Source organism: Dromaius novaehollandiae, chromosome 5 (assembly GCF_036370855.1).
Source record: "Dromaius novaehollandiae isolate bDroNov1 chromosome 5, bDroNov1.hap1, whole genome shotgun sequence".
NCBI classification, from domain to species: Eukaryota; Metazoa; Chordata; class Aves; order Casuariiformes; family Dromaiidae; genus Dromaius; species Dromaius novaehollandiae.
In genome coordinates, this window is record NC_088102.1 from 71,530,473 (window position 1) to 71,552,503 (window position 22,031).

Sequence of the window (22,031 nt, forward strand, 5' to 3'; positions counted from 1 at the left end):
AGCCACCCGTCCCATCCCCATCAGTTGCTACCCCACCACAGACAGCTCGGTAACGTCCATCCAGATGCCACAATGCCCAGCTCATTGATTCAGGCTGCCAGACGTAAGAGCTAGGTTTACAGTGTGAAGAGATCATTGAACTAGGAGTAAAACACATACATATATAAAAAAAAAGCCAGCACAGCCAGTCCTTGAGCCTCACATAGCCAGAAGCAGCTCCAGCTGATCAAGCATTGCTGAACATTGCTCCATTTCTGCTTGAAAGGAGGAATGCTTCTCCAGGGACTGGTGTCTCTCTTCTTCTGCTGATTTCCACTTAGCCATTGCTGTCTGTACAGAAAAGTCAGTGCACGCAAGATTTCACTAACACAAGAGTGTTACTCAATAGCAAAGCTAAGCTCAAAAATAACTCCAACTAGAACTGGGAAAAACTTGAGATAGCAAGATAGCTCATTCGAACTCTTCAGCACAGTCTTGCTTGCTAAACTAAGATTAGTCTAGCTTGACTGGGATGTCTTTTCCCTTGCTTCTTTCAGGAAAATGGCAGTTTAATCAAAGACTAAAGTTTAGGAAGAAGTCTTAAGTAAAGCAGTTTCATTAGGTTAGCTCTTAAACTTCTTACCAAGAATTCCAGAGCTGGAATTTAAACAATTATTTGGGTCAGTATATAGATAAAATGCTTACAGTATAACACTTACTGAACCTACTTGTGATTGCATGCTTCCTAGTTCCTAGAGTGACTACATGAGGTCACTGGTCCACCACTGACTCCAAATTAGATCAAGTCTTCTGAGTTCCAGTATAACAACCAGACTACTGGATCAGTGTTCTTCTAGTGGTGTTTACAACCATCTGCAATACAGGCTTGTAAAACCTTCCCTGAGAAGAGCTAGTCTTAGCAGAAATAGCTCCATTTGCCTATTAGTATCCATCTTAATCTTGTGACTGATTCAATCTTACTTGAAGATTATCAGCCATTACCGTCACTTCCTAAGGCAGTTTCTATTTTTTATCTTGTTTAAACTTGAATTATATACAACTCAACTTAAAATGACTTTGATGAGAATTACCATTGCCTCATCATGAACCTTGCTATAAATTCCTTCGTTTAGAAGGAAAGTAACATCTACAGTTTCCTTATTATGCATTTATTTATAATAAAATATGAATAATGCCACAGGCATTCACTGTCTAGTTTATCTGAAGAATGGGCCAGCATAGGGAGGGGGAAAACAAGCTTCAAAATTTCACTCAGCACCAGATGTTTGTTACCTGGTTGACTGTGAAACAAAGTTATGGTCTTACCTGAAGCACTTCCTTTTCTTTTGCAGCTGTTTCATTAAATAGCCTCAATTCTGCTATGAGCTTCTCAGTTAACAGCTGAAAAGCCAAAGGAAGATAGTTTAGTGCAACACAGATAAATGCAAACTGCAGTGACTGTTTCCACAACAGTGGCAGTAAAGAGCACGCAGACTCCTTGCTAACAAAGCCTGTTTAACTCGTATCACAATTTCAGTATTTTCTTACCGTTGTCTGCTTCCGACATTCCTTTGTCTTTTCTTCCTCCTCCAAAATGTTGCTGCCTGTAACTGATTTATGAGATACATTAATGAATCTCTAATATACAGATGACTTTGCTGTAAGAACAAAGGTGTAACAGCCTTTTTTTTTTTGGTAGCTTAAGTGGGGGAACACACACAGAAACCGATGTTACCTCAGTATTTCCTGGACAAGGAATCAGAGGCTAGATGCCTTATGAACACAGTTGCAATTGGAAATAAAAGGATGTTCTGCAAAATAAGTACCAGTATGGTATATGGTACTAGCTTCTTACTGTTAGTACTGAAATGCAGTCCTTACCTGGATCAATGTTTCTGCTTTCTAAAATCACCATGCAGGTCTCCTGAAATTTCTTGAGCTTCTCAACTTCTTGTGCCAGGCCTTCATTCTCCTCCCTTAGCTCTTTTATAGTGCCCTGTAATTAACACAGGTCATAAGTGAATCTAGTTTCCAAGGAGAGTTTCTTCGTGGTAGTTAGTAATACTGACTGTGATACTAATGGTTCAGCAGGTGCTCTCCTAGTACCAAGAATCAGATCTTGCCCTTCTAGCTTTACCACTACTGCAGATTAATCTGTTTCAGATGCTGACTCCTGCTCCTTGACTGGATTAATACATTTATCACATGCAGAAGCCACAGCAGTTGCTAAAAAATTTGATCCTAAAGATACTTTCCTTTTAGACAAGTCTATCATGTCTATTCTTGTGCTATACACATTTCTTAAGTTTTATGCACTGAAGAGCATAGAACATAGGGAAGAAAGGGGCATCCTGGAGTCTTTGAGTTACACCATTATTCCCTACACAATTCAGATATTACCAGGCAATCTGATAAGCTGATCAGCCTCATAAGTCTACTACAATTCTCTGAGAGAATCAACAAGCATGTGGATTACGGTGATCCAGCTGATAGTATCAGAAGCTTTTTGAGCATACCACATGAGGTCTCAAAGGCTCTTAAAGAAATTAAACCATGAGATAAAAGGAAAGATCATCTCAAGATTAGTAACCGGTTGAGAACTAGGAAATAAAGTGAGCTTTTACAACTGAAGGTTACCAGCAGGGCCTCTTGCACATGCAATAGAATTTGTGCTGTTAAGTGTGTCCTAAAGTGACCCGTGAAAGGTGGTGAATAATGAAATACCATTCAGGATGGTAGAATCTTAGTTTGATAAAGCCTGCCAAAGACTAGCATTATACTAAAAGACTAGGCAACAATATGGCACAACAGCACATGGAAGAAACATAAGCTTACGTACACCGAACTCTAATTGAGTTAGCAATACTCAGAAAAGAATGATGTCAGTGTCCCTCAAGTCCTTAGCGCACAGCAGTGACCAAAATCCAAGTTCATAATTACTAAAACGCAGGTACATACACTCCTGAAGAACCCTCATCTTCAATACTGTATGCAGTTCCACACCACACTTTTTGTGATGGGGTAACAGAAGTAGGAGAGATTTGGCAAAGGGAACAAGGATGATCTAAGAAACTGAATAGCTTATCTGCTGTATGAGGAGGGATGAAGTATGTTAGGAGGTAAGGATGAAAAGAAAGGATTAATAGACCTCAAGTCTTGAGTGGCGATTACAGAGAGATTATTTACAGTTTCTCATAATGTAACAAGGGAGCATCTGTCAGCATTGAGGTTGATTTATGCAAGTGTATAATTGTGAACTTAAACTCATTGCAGGAGAATGTTTCCAGATGGAATTGGAGCACTGGTGACTATTTAACAATGATCTGGATGCATTATCTAGCTAAATATGTCTGCAGTTCTGCTGATTGAGCGGTTCTAGTAGGATATCATTGGTCTAAGAAGAAAAAACCCAGCCTACTCTTACACTCTACTGGCTTCTGATGGAGACAGGACAATGAGCAAGATAATCCTTTGATCTGACCCTATAGAGAGCAAAATATAAGGATTGCTCAATTAATGTTTTACTCCTTACCTGTGCTCCTGCTAGTCGAGAGTGAAGTTGTTGTTTGGCTGTTTCTAACAGCTGATTCTTGGTCTTCAGCTCTGCCTCTAATTTGTATCTGCTTAGAGGTCTGTAGAGTCAAACATCAAAGACTTAGGTGCAAAGATATCAGTGTTACACACTTGCTCTTTAACTTTCACTAAGTGCCCTCCTTTAAAGTATTAGCTCTTGTTCATGAGTTTTCATCAGCATACTTGGCACAAATAACTGTATATGGATGAAAGCTCATCATAACTCTTTGAGATAGAACATTATTGCATGAGAGCAGCTAATAGCTCTTTGAGGAAACATACCCTCTTGCAGCTGTCTTTTTTGAAACGGGTTCTGTTTTCTTGGCAGATTTAGGAAACCTTAAAAGACAAGTAGAATACGATTACCACAGAAAGACACTGTATATTTACAGATTACCAAGTCTGTTGGTTTGACAAAAAATGTAAAACGCTAAGCCACATTTAGGACATTTATCAAGCAATAAATTCATCACTACTTTACTTTCACTTACCCTTGGTTTGTAGCTTTGAAGACACCATCTCCTGGAATACTTGAGCTAAAGTTAAAATTGGGATCCTTGCTGAACTCCAGATCAGCTGCTTTGCTGACACATTGTTTCTTGGAAGGAAACACCATTTGCATTTCTGCAAGAGAAAGACAACAATGAAAACACCACTATCTACAAGAGACACCATAATATGCAGAACTACTGGATCTACTAAGCTTTCAATTTCACAAAAGTCATCTTATCAGGTTAGAACTGAGAAAGCAACAACTAAGTGCAGTCTTCAAATTCTATCCATGGTCCAAAACAAGCCACAGGTAGCTCATGGTAGACAGTGTTAAAACATAGCTACTAGGCTAGCGCTAATGGCAGAGAGTTTGAAAACAATAACGCAAGCATGATAGTAAAGGAGGTCTCAACATCAGGCAAACAGCAAGCCACAGCGTTCCAAGCAAAGTTGTCCAGCACTGGAAGCAAAACATGTACAGCCCACTTGAAATTCTCAGTGTAAGAGAACTTTGCATTTCAATTTACTATAGATAGATAAACTTTTAAAATAACTTGAGGGAGCGCTAGCTTTCTATGTGAAGTTTATTCAGTCATAAAGCATAGCTATTTGAGTACATAAAACTGCTTTTATGTAGTGACTTTTGGGAGGTTTTTTCTTTTCTTTTTTTTTTTTTTTTGCAAGCTAAAACTTTCTCTAATGACATATCTATATCCAATTCATACAGTTACAGAGGGCAGGTGGGGATGTTTTACTCCTACACAGCAGTTCTCATGTTTTAAAATTTAAGTCTAGGGGCCTCATACATATAAGAGGTAAAATGCTGCAAGCAGTATCTGAAGACCTATAGAAGTAAGAGCCTCTGAAGGAAGGTATTTTTAACCTCTGGTGGCCACTGCATTCAGATAAGCAGGAGATGAACCCTCAGCAGGCCTAACATCGCTGCTAAACTGAGCCTTTTGAGATGACTGCTGCTCGTGATTCAAATAGCTACAGGTTCCCCCCCCCCCCCCCCTTGATCAAAAAGGCAGGTTTAAGCAAAAAATTCTAACCACAAAGTCTTAAGCAGAGACAAAGCAGGTGTATAGTGTGAATTCTACCGGAAGGTAGCCTAGCTCATTAGCATGCACAGCACTCGTGGCTGTACCAAAAGCCACATTTTCATTCATGGACCCATACCTGTTTCCCATGGTAACTATTTCAGCTGTTTTCACTGACAAAAAGCATTAAGTATCTGCATATGAGCTTCAGGGTGTCACAACTGTGTATTCAGCATTAAGGCTGTCCTAATGTGGTAGTGTTACAGTGAGAATTCACAGTCAGGAGGAGAAAAAAGAAGCTTTTGATGAGATTTCCTAACTACAGATCAAGGCAGTGCGGGAGCTCCCTGAGAGGTGCCCGCTGGCCCTCCGCGCTGGCCTAAGGCGGGCCCCGAGCACTGAGGGCCCGGGACCTCGGGGCAGGGCAAGGCGGGCCGGGACGCACCTGCGGGGCCGCCGCGGTGGAGCGCGCCGTACACGGGGATGCGGGAGGGCTCGCTCTCCATCCTGCGCCACGCCTCAGCGGCCGCCGGCCCGGGAACGCCGCTCCGACGGCTGCTCGCCTGCAGGTCGCGGCACAGACACCCTCACCCAGAGGCATCGCACGGCTCCGCTCGGGCGCTAAGGCCCATTCCCGCCCGCACAGCCGCCCAGAGCCCCCCCCCCCACCGCCACGGGAAGGGAGGGAGAGGGGAGCGGGCACCTACCGCGCTCGCGCCGCCGTTTGAATTCAAGCCGGCGCCAAACGGCTCGCTGGCCCCGCACATGCGCAGCCGCCGCCCGCGTGCCCGCCCCGCCCGCAGCGGCGGCGCGCGCAGGCGCAGTGCGGCAGCGGGGCTGTTGGTCGGGGGGGGAGTGCGCGCGCGGCACCCGCCTCCTCTCGCCTCAGGGGAGCTGCGGCGGGCGGCGATGGGGAAAGGCGTCGCGCTGCGGCTGCCTGCAGCTCACAGGCCATACGGGCCGCGCCCTGGGGGAACTGAGGGTGCCCCCGGCCTTTCGAGCTGTTAAAATTGCCTTCCCCTTGGCCCACAGTGGAAGGCAAAAGGAGGCCCCCCCATAAAGTCCGCTTACTTTCTTCCGTGCTCTCCCTTGTGTTTCCACGCACGGTTTTCCAAAGGATTCGGCACATCCCTCCCAGTCACAACGGGCAGCTCTCATGCGGAGAGGGATCGGCTTGGCGGTGGCTCGCGGCTCGAGTGCAGGTCTGTGCACCCAAATACTGAGCTGAGCACCCAGGATGAGAGCGGCTCTGCGAAACTGCAAACCCCGCTGGCGAAACTGAAATAAGTTACACATTTTGAGTTGAGTTATTAGCTTTGAGTTTTAGCTTTGGGCTGATTCCGAATCTGCCTGAGAGAGCCATGGTCTCTTTCCCACAGAGCAGGCAAAATTACTTGAGGTTGTCAGAAGAACAAATCTCCTCAGATGCACATCTTCCTTTTGCTGGTTATATTGCAAAAGACATTAGACACATAAGAGATGAAGAAAATGAACGACAGTATAGGTAGAAATGAAGCATCACACAGATTTAGGAAAGTTTGTCATACGCATTTATTTTATGTTAATTTGTAGAGAGAATTTTTTTTTCTTATTTCAACAGATAAAGGCAAGGAAGTGTTTGTTTTTCTGATTGTTTCTGGTAGAGAAAAAAATGTAAAATTCAAGAGTCGTCACATATGCAAATTTTAAAAAGTTATGTGTTTGTCTAGAATACCTTGACTGGAAACAAGCTGTGAAGACAAAACACAAAGTGCCCAAGTCACTGAGGGGACAAGGATACTGGTTTCTCAAAGGGAAAATCTCTCGTTGAAAACCTTTGGCTGTACCAGAAGGAATTTCTTCTGTTAAAACAAACTGAAATTGTTACTGAAAATATATTTGGGCTGGCTTCTATAGCCTCCATGATCAGTAAGAGACCATATCAACTGAAAAGTCTTGATGAGATTGTTTAAAATATCTGTTTTGTAGAGATCTGTGAACCTGGACTTCACATAAAACAGTTTCTGATTCAGTAGAAAAAAACGAAAGCCTTTCTTTTTGTTAACAACTCTCTTCACTTGATATCTAGATTGTTAATATTTGTGGGTTTTTTTAAACATGACCTCTCTGTCTTTAAATATCTAGAGAGAGTCATCTCTCATTATTTCTCTCCTGTGTGGGTTTGACAAGAAAACAAAATTTAATCACCTCATAGAAAATGACAAAGAACGTGTACTTGATAAGCTCTGCAGTACAGCTGAGTATACAGAACAGGACACTGGAAGGTCAAAGAGCTTGTACTGTGTTAAGATTGATCTTACATCCTCCCCTCACTAGTATTGGATTTGCTGGTTCTGTGAAAACACAGGTTTTTGCACAGCTGAAATACTAAGAAGTAGTCTCAGCTCTAGGAGAGATGGGAGGAAAGATTTGATATTTACAGTTCAGAGAAGATTCTGACTTTCCCCTTTCCCTTAGCAGTGCGGTTTATTTCCTGCAAAATTTCAACTGCTGTAACCTGAATTTTGTGCACTAGATCGTTTGATCCAAACATCAGGCATATCTGGTTGGCTGTTTGGTAACACAACTGGATCTTCACTCCCTAATCCAAATCGATTTTTCCATGAAGAGCTGTTTTGCTGTGATGCTACTGGAGACATATCGAACACAGTCTCCCTCAGCTCCAGCCGCAGGGTATCTCTCTTCCCGTTCAAGTAACCTCTCTCTGTTTGACTGTATGAATCTGACAGCTCTAAGACATCCGGACAAGAACTGGCTGATTCAGCAAGTTTTAGGCCTTGCTCAAAATCACTAATTGACGTCTCACTGGAAATGTTGAGCATGTCAAAAGAGCTGCCAAGAGAACAAAGGCATCTGTGAATTTTGTAGATGTCAGCAGCAGGAAGATGACTGTTGTCTGAGGTATAATCTGACTGCTGCTGGGCAGTGTCACTAGAGCACTGTGATTTATTGAGCTGCCTGTCGTCTTTCACACCGGCTGGTTGGATATGGTCCAGCACAGACCCATCCCAAGCTTTTGGACCATACTTTCGACATTGACAATCTCTGCAGAGCCTCTCCCTATGAATTTCTGCTCCTGAGCTGCTGTGCTTGTATGGAGAGGATGTTTGCAAGGCAGGACACTGACACAGGCCAACCTGCTGGTCTCCAAGAGCATCCTGCAGATCCTGTCTTTCTCTTTCAAGAGAAGGGTGCGTTCCTATTCTGGGGCATCTGTTGTCTTCAAGTTGCGTGTCTTCAGACAGTACTGACGGCCGGTTGGACAACTTGCTTGTGGAAGTGCTGTTGTCAAAACTGTCACTGAGTTTTCTGGACAAGGGCTGGAGCTCGTATTGCTCATTTGCAGTGTTGGACTCCTGAACCTTACGCAGTCTGTTTTGCTTCTCACTTCCCCCACAGGCAAAGCTTCCATTCAGCCCAGAGTCATCAGAATAGTCTTTCATGGTGTGGGCACAAGGCCAAAGGATCTGTCCGCAGTTCTTCTCTGGGCCAAAGAAGCAGCACAGTGACTGGAAGAAGAAACTGGCAAACCCACAGCTGATACACTTGATCATCATTATGAATATCCCCAGCTTCCTGTACGCCAGGACAGTAGCCGGCAACATGATGACCCCTGCAGAGAACAGAGCAGAAGCTGCCATGGCTGTGGCACAGCTCATCTGCTTCAGGGAAAAGGCCACTCGGCTCAGGCGATCAGAATGGGGGCACAAATGGTAGGAGATGCAGTAGTTCACGGTAAAGTCAACGGAGAGACCTACTGCAGCTGAAATGAAGAGAGATTCCACTGCATTGAGCTGCCATTCCAAGAGGACCAAAAGGCCAACGGTTACCAGGACGGTGCCTGCGATAGCGGTAACGGAGAAAACGCTAAGGAGAACGTTCCAAGTGGTGAGCAGCAGCACTACAAAGGAAACGGCTATGGAGAGTCCCATGACCACCATCATTTCTGTGCTAAGACTGTGCTGAAGATTGTATAGCTCTAGCTTACTGGTAAACCATCCATTCTGAAGCCCCATGGGGGCAGTTTTCATTTCCTCTGTTACCCAGAGGTTGATTTCCTCGTAGAAGTGTTTGGCTTTGCTGTAATTGAAGGTATAGTGGTAAATAGTTTGAAACTGTAGCACTAAGGCAGCGAGATTTCCATCTCCGTCAAACCTGAGACCCAGATCATATGTTTCGGCTCCTTCCCTGCTTTGTTCCAGGAGCATCATTTTGATGCAGTGTAGGAAGACTTCGCTTCCGTAAGGGAAAGAGAACTGGTTACAACAAAGGTTGAAGCTGTGGTCTCGTTGGGAGCACTGGCGACTGTCCATCCACCTGAGAAACTCCTCCATGAAGCATACAGTGGATTTCTGCTCTGCATCGGGGTAATAGAAAGTTTTGTTCTTCACTTTCTGGCAGAATTCGAGGAGCCACTTCTGGGCATCGGGATTTTGGATTGTAAAGGTGATATCTGTCACGAGGGTGCCATTGCTTTTTGGGTTGAAGTGATCTCCATTATCCACAGGCAGAATGCCCCATACTATTGTGACAGGCATACGCTGTCCTTCTCCATGCTCCAGCCTCTCAAACATGAATTGGTGACAGTACTCAGAATCATACCTCTCAAAAGGATGGCTCAATCTAAACACCTGAACAGACGATGTCTCAAGAGTAGGGAGTTTGAGTTTAGGGTTGGAACAAGAAATGTAGGCCCCTCCTATTGCTAAGGCTGCAAACCAGCAGATCCAGATGTACCGAAACTTTATGACCCCGCAAGGCAGAAGCTTCTCAAATAACAGCTTGGAGGTTTCACACAACGTGTTCTGGAGACCCCTGAGAATGTAATAGAGGGAGAGAAAAGCTCTCTTATGGCCAGTGTTGTTCCAGTAGTCTTCTGGCTTGTAAATGCAGTTTGTTGCTATGTAGCGCTCATACAGGACAGCAGAAGAAGGAAGCCAAGTCATCATGAATACCAGGTTTACCAGCACAGAGGTGCCCATGTAGATAGCAAAGCAGCGGATGGCTATTATATTGCTAATGTAGCTGGCATAGAAAGCAGCACCTGTTGTGAAGCAAGATGCCAGCATTAGATATGCAAAATGGTGCATGGTTTGACTCACCCACTGAGGAAGCCCAGCAGAAGGGTTCTGGCTCTTGCTGAGGTTCCAGAGGTCAAAAAAGACAAAGGTATGATTGGCACAGATGCTGCTGAGGATTACAATTGCTGTCAGGTTTACAAAAGGGAAGTAGGTGAATCTGAAGGCCACCTTGTACAAGAAATAGGAGATCATCAAAGAACTGACAACAGCGAGCAGGACCATAAATGTAATAAAGACTGAGCGCAAGTAAAAAGAAATGCTTAGAAAAATGGCTAATATTGCCAGGACTGGATACTTAGTATCCAGTAAAAGATAGTGCTGGAATAGTTTCTGTTTAAGCCCCAGGTCCATTCCAGTGATAGATGTATAATTATCAAACAGATCCCAGGATTCAAGATTGTCTAGGTAGATCCCCATCATAGATGCACCTTTCCTTGTAGGCAAAAACAGAAGGCTGTATTTGAGAGATGGCACTTGGTACTCCATTGTCTGGGGACTAAGGAAGTCTCTGTCGACCAAGAAGTGAAGAAGCTGGTAAATAGCATTAAACCGGGTACACTTTTCTGGGACTTTAGCACACTGGGAGTGTTTCTGTCTCACAGTCTCAGGACCTATGCAAGATGGAGTAAGGATACCTTTGTGGTAGTCTGGAGCGCAGGAACGGAGGAGGGCCAAGGTATGGGAAATGTCTCCTTGGGTTATCTCCAAACAAGAAGACCTGTTGTACAGGACAGCAATATAGTTCCCCAGAGACCAGCTTGGGCAGCATTCGTTAGCCTCAGTACGTTGACAGAGGTCTCTAAAATGAACATGTGAGCGTATCTGAAAAACAGCCAAGGGAGTATCACGTTAGATCCTCTCTGCACACTTCATCTTGCATCCCCTCTAGTGTTTCCTACTTTTTACAGTGATGTTCTCCTCCCTTCCAGGTTTACAAGCCATGGTTCCCCATCCTCCCAAGGACAGACTGCAAATACTACAGCCATGGAAACACACTAGCCTTTTGCAAAAATTAAACCCTGTCCATTTGTATTGTATAATATCTGATTTGAACATTTGGATCCTTCTCCACTCTGTTGCTCTTCTTTTAGTAACGGCAGTGCCCTTCATTTCACAATTGTTCTCAGAGAACAGAGGGCGGAGATGCTTTTTCTTCCTTTCCTACCCCTCCTGACCTCCTTTATCCCTTCTGCCTTGACTGTTTTTTCCCTACCCCAGAGATGTCCTTGGAGGACATCAGCTCCATGTGCAGTGATGTGATCACCTTCCTACTGGCAAATATTGAATCCTCAACACCACTTCTCCAGTAACTGTATAGGGCAACTGTGCTATTTTCTTCCTGTCCCAGAAGCTGTTTTGTTGGGCATTTGCAAGACCAGAGATATGGCTTTGGAAGACTTTCCAGTGGTTCCAGTTTCCATTCTTCAAACACACTGCCCATGGCCTACTTGGCAGCCCTTACCATCCCTCAGAAACCCATGGCAAGCCCCCCCACTTCCCAGCTGGTGCCCCTTCTCCCTGCTCTACCTGGTACTGTTCTAGCAAGGATGCTTGCCAGGATCACTGAGCTGTTATTATCGGTCTTGCCAGTACTTGGTGCATTGTACACATACCACCTCCCCTCAACGGGATGTCAGACTCTTGCCGTACAGCTTCCCAGGGAGTCTGATCACTAATAGTATTAAACATCTTATGGCAAACATAGCTAATCCAATTAAACTTTCCACTTGCAAGACTTCCTTTGGCAGTCTCCAAGATGATAGCTCCATTTCCGTAATTACATTCTGCTGCTCAAAATCCTCAGCAGCTTCTGATGGGCATCTTTGCCTTCTGGACCAGGCTTTTGTTCAGTGTCAGTTTATTCTTGTTTAACAACAGCTGCTACTTTGCAGCTGGATTTTAGTGACAGGCGAAGTCATTCTTGTATTGCTAAGTATGTGTAAATGCTTAGGAGTCTAGGCTGAGGGTTCTGTAGCTTACATTATTTTTGTCTTGTTTCCTTTCAGCTAGAGATTAAAGATAATGACAGTCGGAAAACAGACAGCGTGTATATATGTTCTTCCTGACATTACTAACCTTGTCTTGTTCAATTTGACACATGGACTGAATAGCTTGCAAGTTCCATAAGCTCCCAGCAGTTGTGGACATAAATACCAGCTGGGAATAGCTCTTTTCTGAAAAAAGAAACGTATTAGGTAATGAAGATGAATCAGCCAAGCTGTTTGGAGTAGTCCCTGAGTGCATTAAAAATATATATATATCTTGCTGTCTGTTAGACAGCTATGGAAGAACTCCCTGAAGGGAAGCAGGTCACAAAGACAGTAGCTCATAGTGAGTGGTAGCATCTGCCTTGTGTGATCTGACCCCTGCTCCTCGCCAATCTGTCAGCAGTGGGAGAGCAGGAATGTGGCATGTTCAAAATATGCTCTCCCTGCTATGAACATCCTTTTAGTGACAGTGTTGGCATCTGGTTCTGTACCCCCTGTTACAAAGTGAGGAACTGAATTTAATAATCATCATGCTAGTTCTTTTTTAATTAAATGCAACTTTTCAGAGAAAAATAATACCATAAAAACATAGAAATCAATATTATTAAAAATAGATGGTAATAGTTCCCATTTAGTTATGAAGGGCTGAGAAATGACTACATGAAAGGTGGTTTAGTGTTCACAGAATGGTATTATATGCATTACTTGCTTGGAGGACTTTCAGAACATTTCCCTATATTTTAAAATAATTTGACAATTCTGTATGCTGTTGGGCTTCTGGATGTATAATATTTAATAACCCACCAAGATTTCACTCACCTGGGGGACCACAAAAGAAACCATCTGCTCCATAGATTTGTTCCACCATTCTCCGTGTCCTCGCTTCCTGTTCACCCGGAATAGCCTTCTGTCCTCTGCTAATGCCCATGTCATCATAGCTAGCAAGAAATCAGAATATTTATATAACTATATACATCATCTAGCTATGAGTTATGTGACTGACCAGGCTCTAGTGCCACACACAACCTTTCTACAGCAAAAGGAGTGGGCATAGCCTTAAAAGACAGCATTCCTGGGATGAGATCATTTCAATACCAGGTGAAAAGCAGGTCTGACTGTTGCCCTTTACAGTAACCTGGTTGAGACTAGGAGCGAAACTGCATCCACTTCTGCAGATGTGTTGACTCCCCTCCACAGTCTCTGAAAGGTAATCAGTGAAGGTAAGCGATGAAGAATTTAGAGCCTAATTCCTTTTTTCCAGAGTAGGGAGTCCAAGTCGCATTGCAAGTGAACAGACTTTAAACTCTCCAATGCTTTGATCGTTTTTGAGCATAGGATATACGTTGTAATTCACATAGGTATCTTTGATCATTGAATCTACCACAGCTGACTTTTTCCCTGAAACCCCCAATCCAAACCCAAATACCTGTTCTTCTCAGTATAGGGAGAAAGGGAAAAGGTCTTCTTGTAGCCTGTATGGCTCTCTACATTCTTCCACACGATAAGCTTTCTGCCAATGTCGGTATCTCGTGGTTCGAAACCCTGCAGCCAGGAAAAAGGGGTTTGTCATCAGCTTGTGTTTTAGTTTAGCTTAGCTTTCCTTAATCCTCCTCCTAGACACAGAAACTGTATGGGATTATTACTGCATCTTGGAGATATGCACAAATTGAGTTTCTCCTGGAAAGAGTTGTACTGCAACCCAGAGCTGACAGAAAAATATTTCTCCTTCCATTTTTGGTCAATGATGGCTTAATTTCTCTCTCCCTGGTCTTGTAAGACTCCTCTCCTCTTCTTTAAAATAATCAGTTACAGAAATGGGAGTTATTTTCTCCTTGCTGGACATACTCTAGTCCGTTCTTATTTTTTCAGGACTCTACCACTAATGGAAAACAGGGATGACTTCAGAAAATGTGGGGTCCTGTGTGGAAAGCAGGACCATGTGCAGCAGTTCTCAAGACTCAACAGTCTCCCCACTTCAGGAGTCTTGCACACAGGCTGTAGGAGCCAAAGACAGACTCTCCATCCAATCTCCGCGCCCCCCCCGGCTAGTTCTTTTGGGCAACTTCAGCCTTCCACCACCGGAGGAGGAGCAAAAGGAGTAATCACAGTTTGTGTTGGAAGTGAGCCAGCTCTCGCCAAGGGAACAGCAGACCGATTGGAGAGACAAGCGGCACTCTGGATGCCTGCACACTAGAGTAAATGGTAGGCTGTAGCCTCCCACTGGGACAGACCCGCCCCCCAGCCAACTGAGGAGATGAGGACTTTCTTACCCTGCAGCAACACTGTGAATCCATAGCGTTGCTGAGAGATGTTTGGCGGCTGCTGTTGGCACAGGCTGCACTCCCTCTCTCAGGCTGGACCCAAACCCAGCTTAGAAGTGAAGCTTGGTCCCTTCCCTAGGGGCCAAGTGCAACCTGAAGTTTGCAATGCCCAGGTGGTACATACATACTGCCAGTGAGTCCTGAGAGGTGATTTTTCTCTCAAGAGAGACTACTGGAGACATATCTCCATATGCTGCAGGAACCAGTTTTCAGGAGGAAGTGGAAATGTTTAGAAGCTGATGAAAACATACTACTAGAGCAGCATGCTGGACCTCAGTGAGGGACATTTAACACTGAACACCAACAAAAGTACTTCCATAGTGGAAGCCACTAAGCAGTTAAAAAGCGAAATAGAGAGAAGTGAAAGCCTTTCACTGGTGTCCTTTAAAGATATGACAGGTCAAGTAATGGCACATGCACTAGATACAGTCCTGTCTGGACAAAAGAATGGGTGAAGTCACTATTTCTGTTTTTGGTGACTGTGGTATCAAAGAAAGAGTAAGTACTGTACGCTACTCTGTAACATTATGACCATCCGGAAGGAATCCTGCGTTGGTTGCACACCGTGAAGATGAAAGGAAAAGACAACAGATCACTGATAAACATTGCCATCTTTTCTAGTGGCTTTTATGTCCTCTTTGATTTACTGTCCTGCCTTGCTGCCTCTGTCTGCAGAGAAGCAAGGAAGCATATGCTGGTTTTATATGGGAGAAAGAATGTATCATCGGTTGGCCCATGGATTTTCCGTATGTTCATTTTGACATGTTGTCTGCAGGAACTTACCATTAAGGGTTCTGAGAAATCTGGCAGATTTCCAACAAGCAGGCCAGCTAAAGTACAAACCACAGCTGTCACTGAACACAGCGCCAGGACAGCTACAGGCCACTCGGCGATCATTTGAGAATAACTGGAATCAACAGGAGAAAAAAAAATGCAACTATTAAGGCAATTAATGCTAGTAGCATGAAACCTGCTGTTGAACCAACAGCATTAGAAAAAGGAAGTAAAAGAATTAGGGCTTTCTGGTTTGGGCATTTATTTATTGAAAAGCTTAGAGGCTCTAGAACAGCTATTAATGAACATAGTCTACCTCCAACTGGATGTTTGCAGGCAATTCTAATTAACTCGGGTAATTACATTTTGCCTCCCTATATTCTCCTGCCTTTTCAATCAGAAATAATAAAAACCAGACTGTTGCATCCTAAAGGCAAAAAGAAGCTTTAAATATTTAACTTAAAAGATTCTGTTTAAAAAGAGCTTCTTCCCTCCCCTCCCCCCCCCCACTGTACAAGCAAAGCTAGTAGCTGCCTGACAGTTTGGCCTGCAGATTTTCACCTTGTGGACCCTGAGGAGTCTATGGGCTATTCCAAAGATTCCTAAAGATAACTAGGTAAAGCAAGTCTATTGTTATTGATCTAAATTCGCTCGTTATGTAGGGGTCTGCCTTTCTGCTGGGAAATGTGTAGACTTTGGCAAAGCAAAAAACGATGGAAACCGCCGATTTAACATGTGACTGATTGTCAGCAGCATTCACAGAGTGGATAAGCAGCTTCTGCAACTGCCAGACGACTGAATCTCGCTCTGATCTCAACCTCAAAAGCAAATGCCAAACATACAGTAAGAGCATCTGCAAATGTCTCGCATAGCTGACCGTGGTTATACTTCATGGTTCTGAAAACACAAATAACTCAGTAGGCCAGGGCTATGCCTAGAATATATATGAGTGTGCTATGGTGGCACGTGCACTTTTAATGACATTTCTGTACAAAGAAAAGCCCTTCTAGACAAGCAGCTTGCTTAGGCCAAAAGTATTTCCACCTGTGCAGTTACGTTTGTGCTAAGAGCTTTTCTAAAATTTCCACGGAAAGCCTATTTTTTTGTTGGTACACACTGTCTCCCCTATAGGATGGCCTGTTGAAGTGGCTACCCCACATGGTAGGGGTATAGTATAGGTTTTAGTGCCTCAGATTTTTGTCTTCCTCAAAAACATCTGTTGGAGACAAGATACTGGAATAGGTTCCTGCTCTGGTTTGGTGGGTTTCTAAATATTTCCAGTGTTCTGAAGTATAAGAAATTCTGTGTTCAAAAACAGTTGACAAATAGTTGAGCTTCATGGGGGAAGTGTAATATTTATGAACCTTAGACAGAGCAGCTGTGCCAGTGCTTATCAGTCTTGAGATGTAATGTTCTTGCTTGGCGAGTCTTTTGCTTCTTTTACTCCAGGCTTCACTGAGTCAAATAATACAGCTTTTTCTCTTAATTAGAAATAATCATAAGCCCTTCAAATGGCTTTTTACATGACTTTAGATCAGGCCTTTTGTTTTGTTTTAATTTTTCAATTTAGGACTTCTTTGTCAAGTTTGTTTTCCTAGATCAGATCCTCACTATGAGAATGTACAAAAATTACCCTTTACATGTTAGATTACTTAATTGCTGGAGACTGTTTCTGGTAATTCCATGTCTAATTTATCAAAAAAGAAAAAGAGCAAACTGCAATATCTAGTGGTGAAAGATGCTCAGCCAAACCTCCCAGAAAAAATAGTTTACAAAAATCAGTTTTTAAACAAAAGTTGAAAGCAATCAATGTATTTTAATCTTGAGAAATGTATTAAAAGTGATCTTTTGAAAAGGCAAACTTAATTATTCTTTTTAAAGGGGGTAAAAACAATTACAGAGATGTTTTCGTGATTTTTCAACTTAGGTATTTCAACTGAAGTCATTATTTAGAAATTTTATGTTCTACTATACACCTAAATGCAAAATCCATGTTCTTTAGGAAGAAGCAATTTCCCTGTTGCCTGTTTCTATTCCCTGAGAGCTTTCTAAACATTGTGAAGAAGCTCAATAAAGATAAAAATTGCTATAAAGCAACTACACTGAAAACTGTTATCTCCACATTTATTTCTGAAAAACAGGCAATCTTTATATTTTAATAATCTAATTTATGGTGTTTATACAATTTTGGGGAGTATTAAATGTGATCTTCCTGCTGGTAGTATATCTATGTGTTCACCTTCTTTTGGTTGAAATTTGAAAACAGAAGACTGGAGATAAAGGAAACAAATAATTATTGTATTTGTCTTTTCTATTAAAAATGTTATTTTCTCAAGGATGACTAGACTAGCCATAATCTTTTTCAGTATCAGGCAGCATCGTATTTTTTTGCTCAGGGATTGCCTTTTGCAGAAAGCTGGAATTGCATTTCCTCGGCCTAACCTCCTCTGGATATTTTACATCTCTTAATTGCAGCTTTTCTGGTATATAACTCTATGAAAAACTAGGAAGCATTGCACATTATCTTGAAACAGATCTCTTCCACTGTGTCCTGCGAGGAAATGCAGGGCTCCACTGTTATTGCTACCCTCACACAAGCAAGTTTCAACTGAATCTACTAATCAGTAATATAATAACAGCAGTCCATGTATCATGCTTTTATTTCTCGGCTCTCTATCCCCAAATGCTTAAAAATGTCACCAAAAAAACACTAGTTCTTTTTGCAAAGGAAGAAGAACTGAGGCACAGAACAGTGAAGTAACCTGACTAAGGTAACATGCAGAGTTAGCGGTAGCCCTGGAAATGCCTTCCAGACATCCTCATTCCCCATCTGGTGGGCTAAGTAGGATAAGTCCATTAAAAAAAAAAGCTATTGTATGGACTAGAGCCAGGCACCTGCCCTGAGCTCAGCTATCAAGACAGCGTTGCTATTCATTAATGCAGGTTAAATTGATCTTGCAAGCAAATTGAGATTTTTACAAGTGAATGGGAAGCCCTGAGTGGGGAGCTCTGACCTTGCCTCCGATGCTGTGCCTGCCTGGAACGTTACCTGCAATAGTACGCTACATTTCCTAATAGCAGGGTAGGAGAGCAATGATAATAGGGTAGAAGGACAGGAAGCTTTTGATATTAAACATACCTTTTTGGCATCCTGAAAGCTTTGTCATGTCTGCAGACAGAGAAAAAGATGTGTTCATTTATTATTTTTCTACGAAGCGAAGTGCTGTGCTGTTAATGAGCAAGTTAACCCTTTCAGGATCTGTAAAACACCAAACTGAGCAATTGCTGCAAGTATAGCTGCAGCAGCAGAATACTGCCTGGCACTGCATGAATCAGACTGTCTAATGAATAATAGTCTCTTCCTCTTCCACTGGCATTTTAATTGAATGTGGTGGGAAGACATGTAGTCACTCCTGATTTTTGCCCCTCTAGAAAACCCTGTAGAATGTAATGGACATAATATAATCCCATAGAAATCACACTGTAACTCTTATCCATAAAAACCTATCAGTTTTAAGCACTTTCCTAGTGATTATGTAATTGTTTTGTGACAAGGGCATAATTCTTATTAAATTTCTCAAGTTGAGTTAACAATGCCTATAGATAATTTTTATTTCCTAAGCTCAGCAAGGATTTTCCAAAACAATGAATCTCGTTTTTTTCCTGGGCACTTCCAAAGGCAACATTCATACAGTTTAGAGGAGCAGAAGGCCAATGGAGCTGTTCAAAACATTTTACAGGGGCTTTCTTCACAGAGGAGCATTTGTAATTCCTATCGGTAGGGCCCTGAGGAATCAAATGAAGCAGCCTTCCCCAGGGGACCCAAGGTTACCTTTGTTATCGAATCCTTGAGGCCAAGTTGACACTGGCATAATAACAGAAAAACTCAGTGGGTCACCATATCTGAAGGGCTTTTTCCTTCTGCACTGCATTTCCCCTGAAACATTTCTTTGAAATACGCTCCAGCCAGGCATGGCCCCGGGTTGCTCAACATGTTGTTGCATTACCAGCAGACTCGTGCCTGCATGGCAGCAGGCAGCACGGTGCCGGCTCGCTTTGGAGCCACCTGGGCAAGGCGGCCTCCAGCAAACTGCTCCCAGCTGCTGCCTCCTCCTCCCATGAGAGCCGCGTTGTGCTCAGCTCGGCAAGGGCCTCCCTCGGCAAGTGGCTCCCTGCTTCGCCCCGGGCAGCCAGGTGCTGTCCTCCAGGAAGCCAGTGACCCTGTGGCAGCTCATCCCTCCTGGCACATTGTCATGAATGGAAGGATGGAAAAGCAACGAAGAAAACATCCCCCTGGAAGAGGCACTCTCGGTGGCACATGTTATCATGTACATCTTCCTCATCATACTCATGCTCCATAGATTTGGAAGAGAGGAGAGCAAAGAAAAATCCTCACTGGATTATTAAAGGGAGGTTTCATTCTGGTAGCACACTGCCCACTCCTCTGCCTCTGTGCTAATTCTCTCACAATGGCTTCTCAACCAGATTTGCTCAGATTAAAAACCACATTCTGTCATTATTATGATATTGCTTTTCTGTCTGCCAGTGCTGCCCATTCTGCCAGGGATTTGCAATCCAGCTGTATTTGCTGCCTAAATAACCTGTTACAGAGAATGTAGTTGACAATTCTATTGATAGTGAATGAGCTAGAAAGGATCCAGGCTCCACTCCTCTGGCTGCAATTGCTCTGCACTGCAAACAGAAGCAAATTAAATCCGCTGTTAATGATTAGAAAATGAGGCCATAAAGGGCTTTTGTGCCTAACGCTGCATCACTATGCAAAGGCAAGGAATTCAATGCTGCCTCTTACTGGACTTTGTTTGGTGCCTTCTGCTGTGGTAGCAAAGGGATCATGGTCTTTAGTGCCAACAGTGGACTCCAGAGGGCACAAGAAGCAAGGATGGATGAAGCTGGCTGGAAGGGGCAGAGGATGTTTTTCAGCCTGTTAAGGACGCCAGTGCTGAATGCATCATTACATGCTGCCTGAAAAATGTCTACCATCCAAGCAAGTCACTGGGTGCTCTGCACGCAAATGAAGTTTGCCTGATTCCGTCATGGGCAATACAGAATTTACACCCTCGTCACTGCCCAGCCTGGGAAACCAAGTGATCTTCCCCACGTTTGTACTTCTCACTGCTCTGCTGTAGCCAGTGCTTATCCCCTGCTGCCTCTCCACTCCAGCACAGGCAGTAGCTTTGGTGGGGGTAGACAAAGAAATTAAGTGTGCTCTTATCACTCAGAAACTCTTGCCAAGCTAAAGGATTAGCCATCTGGATATCTGGATATACATTGCAAAAGAAGAAAATACTAGGGTCACAGAAGATGGGCATGGCTGCAGCTGGATGAATCCAAGAGCGACTGAGTGACCTGAGCTTTATCCAGTGGGTGACCTTGAGAAGCAAATCCTGCCTCTTCCTGGTGTGGGAATGGAAGGTGCTAGCAGCTCTGTACATCCTCCACCGAGGTGGGGAGAGCAGCCTGGATCCCTCCATGCTCTTTGGGTTGGCTGCTCCCCAAAACTGAGGAGGCAAAACCATGTTTCAAGCATCCCAGATCAGACCCTTCTTATCCCACTGCCCACGCCGAAACCCGGGAGAGGCTCTCTGCAAGCCTCTGAGATGCTCTCCAGGTGCCTCTTACCTGACTGTTACAATGTGATGCTGCACTGGCTGTGAGGGTCGCTGGCCAGGAGACCACTGTTTCCAGGGGGTTTCCGAGACATCGTGGTGGGAAGCTGGCGTGGGATCACCGCTGGAATGGTGGGAACACAGCATGGGCCTCTCGCCATGCCCTGGGAGTGGGGGCAGGCCGTAGCTGCCTCTGGGCTCCTGCTGGTTGCAGGGGTAATACACGTGAGGCTGCTGTGAGTCCTGGGAGCTGGATGGCACCTGCCCATTCGACTGGGTGGAAATTGGTCCAAGCGTGTGGCTGGAGGAGGGCAAGTGGTCTCCCCCCAGCCTGGGGGAGGCAGGAACAGGGCAGTGATGGACTGGGCAGATTCCTTCCCAGGAAGTTCCGCTGTAGCTGAGCTCAGTGTTCCCAATCTCTGGCATGGCAAGACAGGTCTGGCAAGGTCCTGCATTTCTTTTTTCTCTGCGAGAGAAAATAAAGGGTATGTTAAAACCCTTCTCTGTTAAAACACTGGAGCAGTAGAAGGGCTGTGCAGAAGGACTGCATCTTGCAAACTGGAGCCTCTGACAGGCATCCAGTGTGCCACAAGCCTTGAAATCTCACCCAGTATTTCCTATATCACAGCCAGTCTCGGGGCTGAGCTGGACTATGCTTTAACAAAGACATCCATAGCTCAGTCAGAGACTCCAAGTGGTGGAGAATCTATCACATCTTTGTGCATGTTGCTTCAAAAATTGTGAAAAAAAGGGTAACATCTGCTTGAACAGTTTTCAACTCCTGTAGTGGCTGTGACTACAATGCATGTTTTTAGAAGCTGGGTATGGTTAAAATGTGTAGGCAGAATTAGATTTTGTTTATGGTATTTTGGTTAGATGGGCCCTCATCGTCCCCTCTTTTTTCTCCGTGATAGTTCACTGTGGAAGGGGTAGGACGCACTCTGGTGATAATGGTTGGATCCTAATCCAGGAGCACAGAGTGACTGCAGAGATCTAGTGAAACAGAAACCAAAGGTGCCCGTGTGCGAGGAAGATATTAAGATATCTGGACTTCTCAGGAGGATGAATTTGTCTGATTGCTCAGCACAAAGACTCTTGCCTCCACATTAGGACACTAGGAAAGTGAATCATCCTTAACAGTAAAACTGTACAGTGA

General features: G+C 43.9%; 2 protein-coding genes across 2 annotated transcripts; both read right to left on the reverse strand.

The window, feature by feature from the left end:
• Positions 1-61: 61 nt before the first annotated feature.
• On the reverse strand, positions 62-5,908 carry KNSTRN (kinetochore localized astrin (SPAG5) binding protein). The gene is made up of 9 exons (XM_026110677.2): positions 5,792-5,908; positions 5,530-5,647; positions 4,044-4,176; positions 3,835-3,891; positions 3,512-3,611; positions 1,861-1,975; positions 1,528-1,589; positions 1,306-1,380; positions 62-330 (listed from the first exon to the last, which is right to left on the reverse strand). The coding sequence occupies exons 1-9, from the start codon at positions 5,849-5,851 to the stop codon at positions 199-201; spliced, it is 852 nt and encodes a 283-aa protein (XP_025966462.1). The 5' UTR covers positions 5,852-5,908; the 3' UTR covers positions 62-198.
• Positions 5,909-6,611: 703 nt separating this feature from the next.
• On the reverse strand, positions 6,612-21,336 carry DISP2 (dispatched RND transporter family member 2). The gene is made up of 7 exons (XM_026110680.2): positions 20,889-21,336; positions 18,388-18,417; positions 15,258-15,381; positions 13,580-13,695; positions 12,973-13,091; positions 12,242-12,339; positions 6,612-10,987 (listed from the first exon to the last, which is right to left on the reverse strand). Exons 1-7 carry the CDS (start codon positions 21,299-21,301, stop codon positions 7,568-7,570), a joined length of 4,320 nt encoding a protein of 1,439 aa, XP_025966465.2. The 5' UTR covers positions 21,302-21,336; the 3' UTR covers positions 6,612-7,567.
• Between the last annotated feature and the right edge of the window lie 695 nt (positions 21,337-22,031).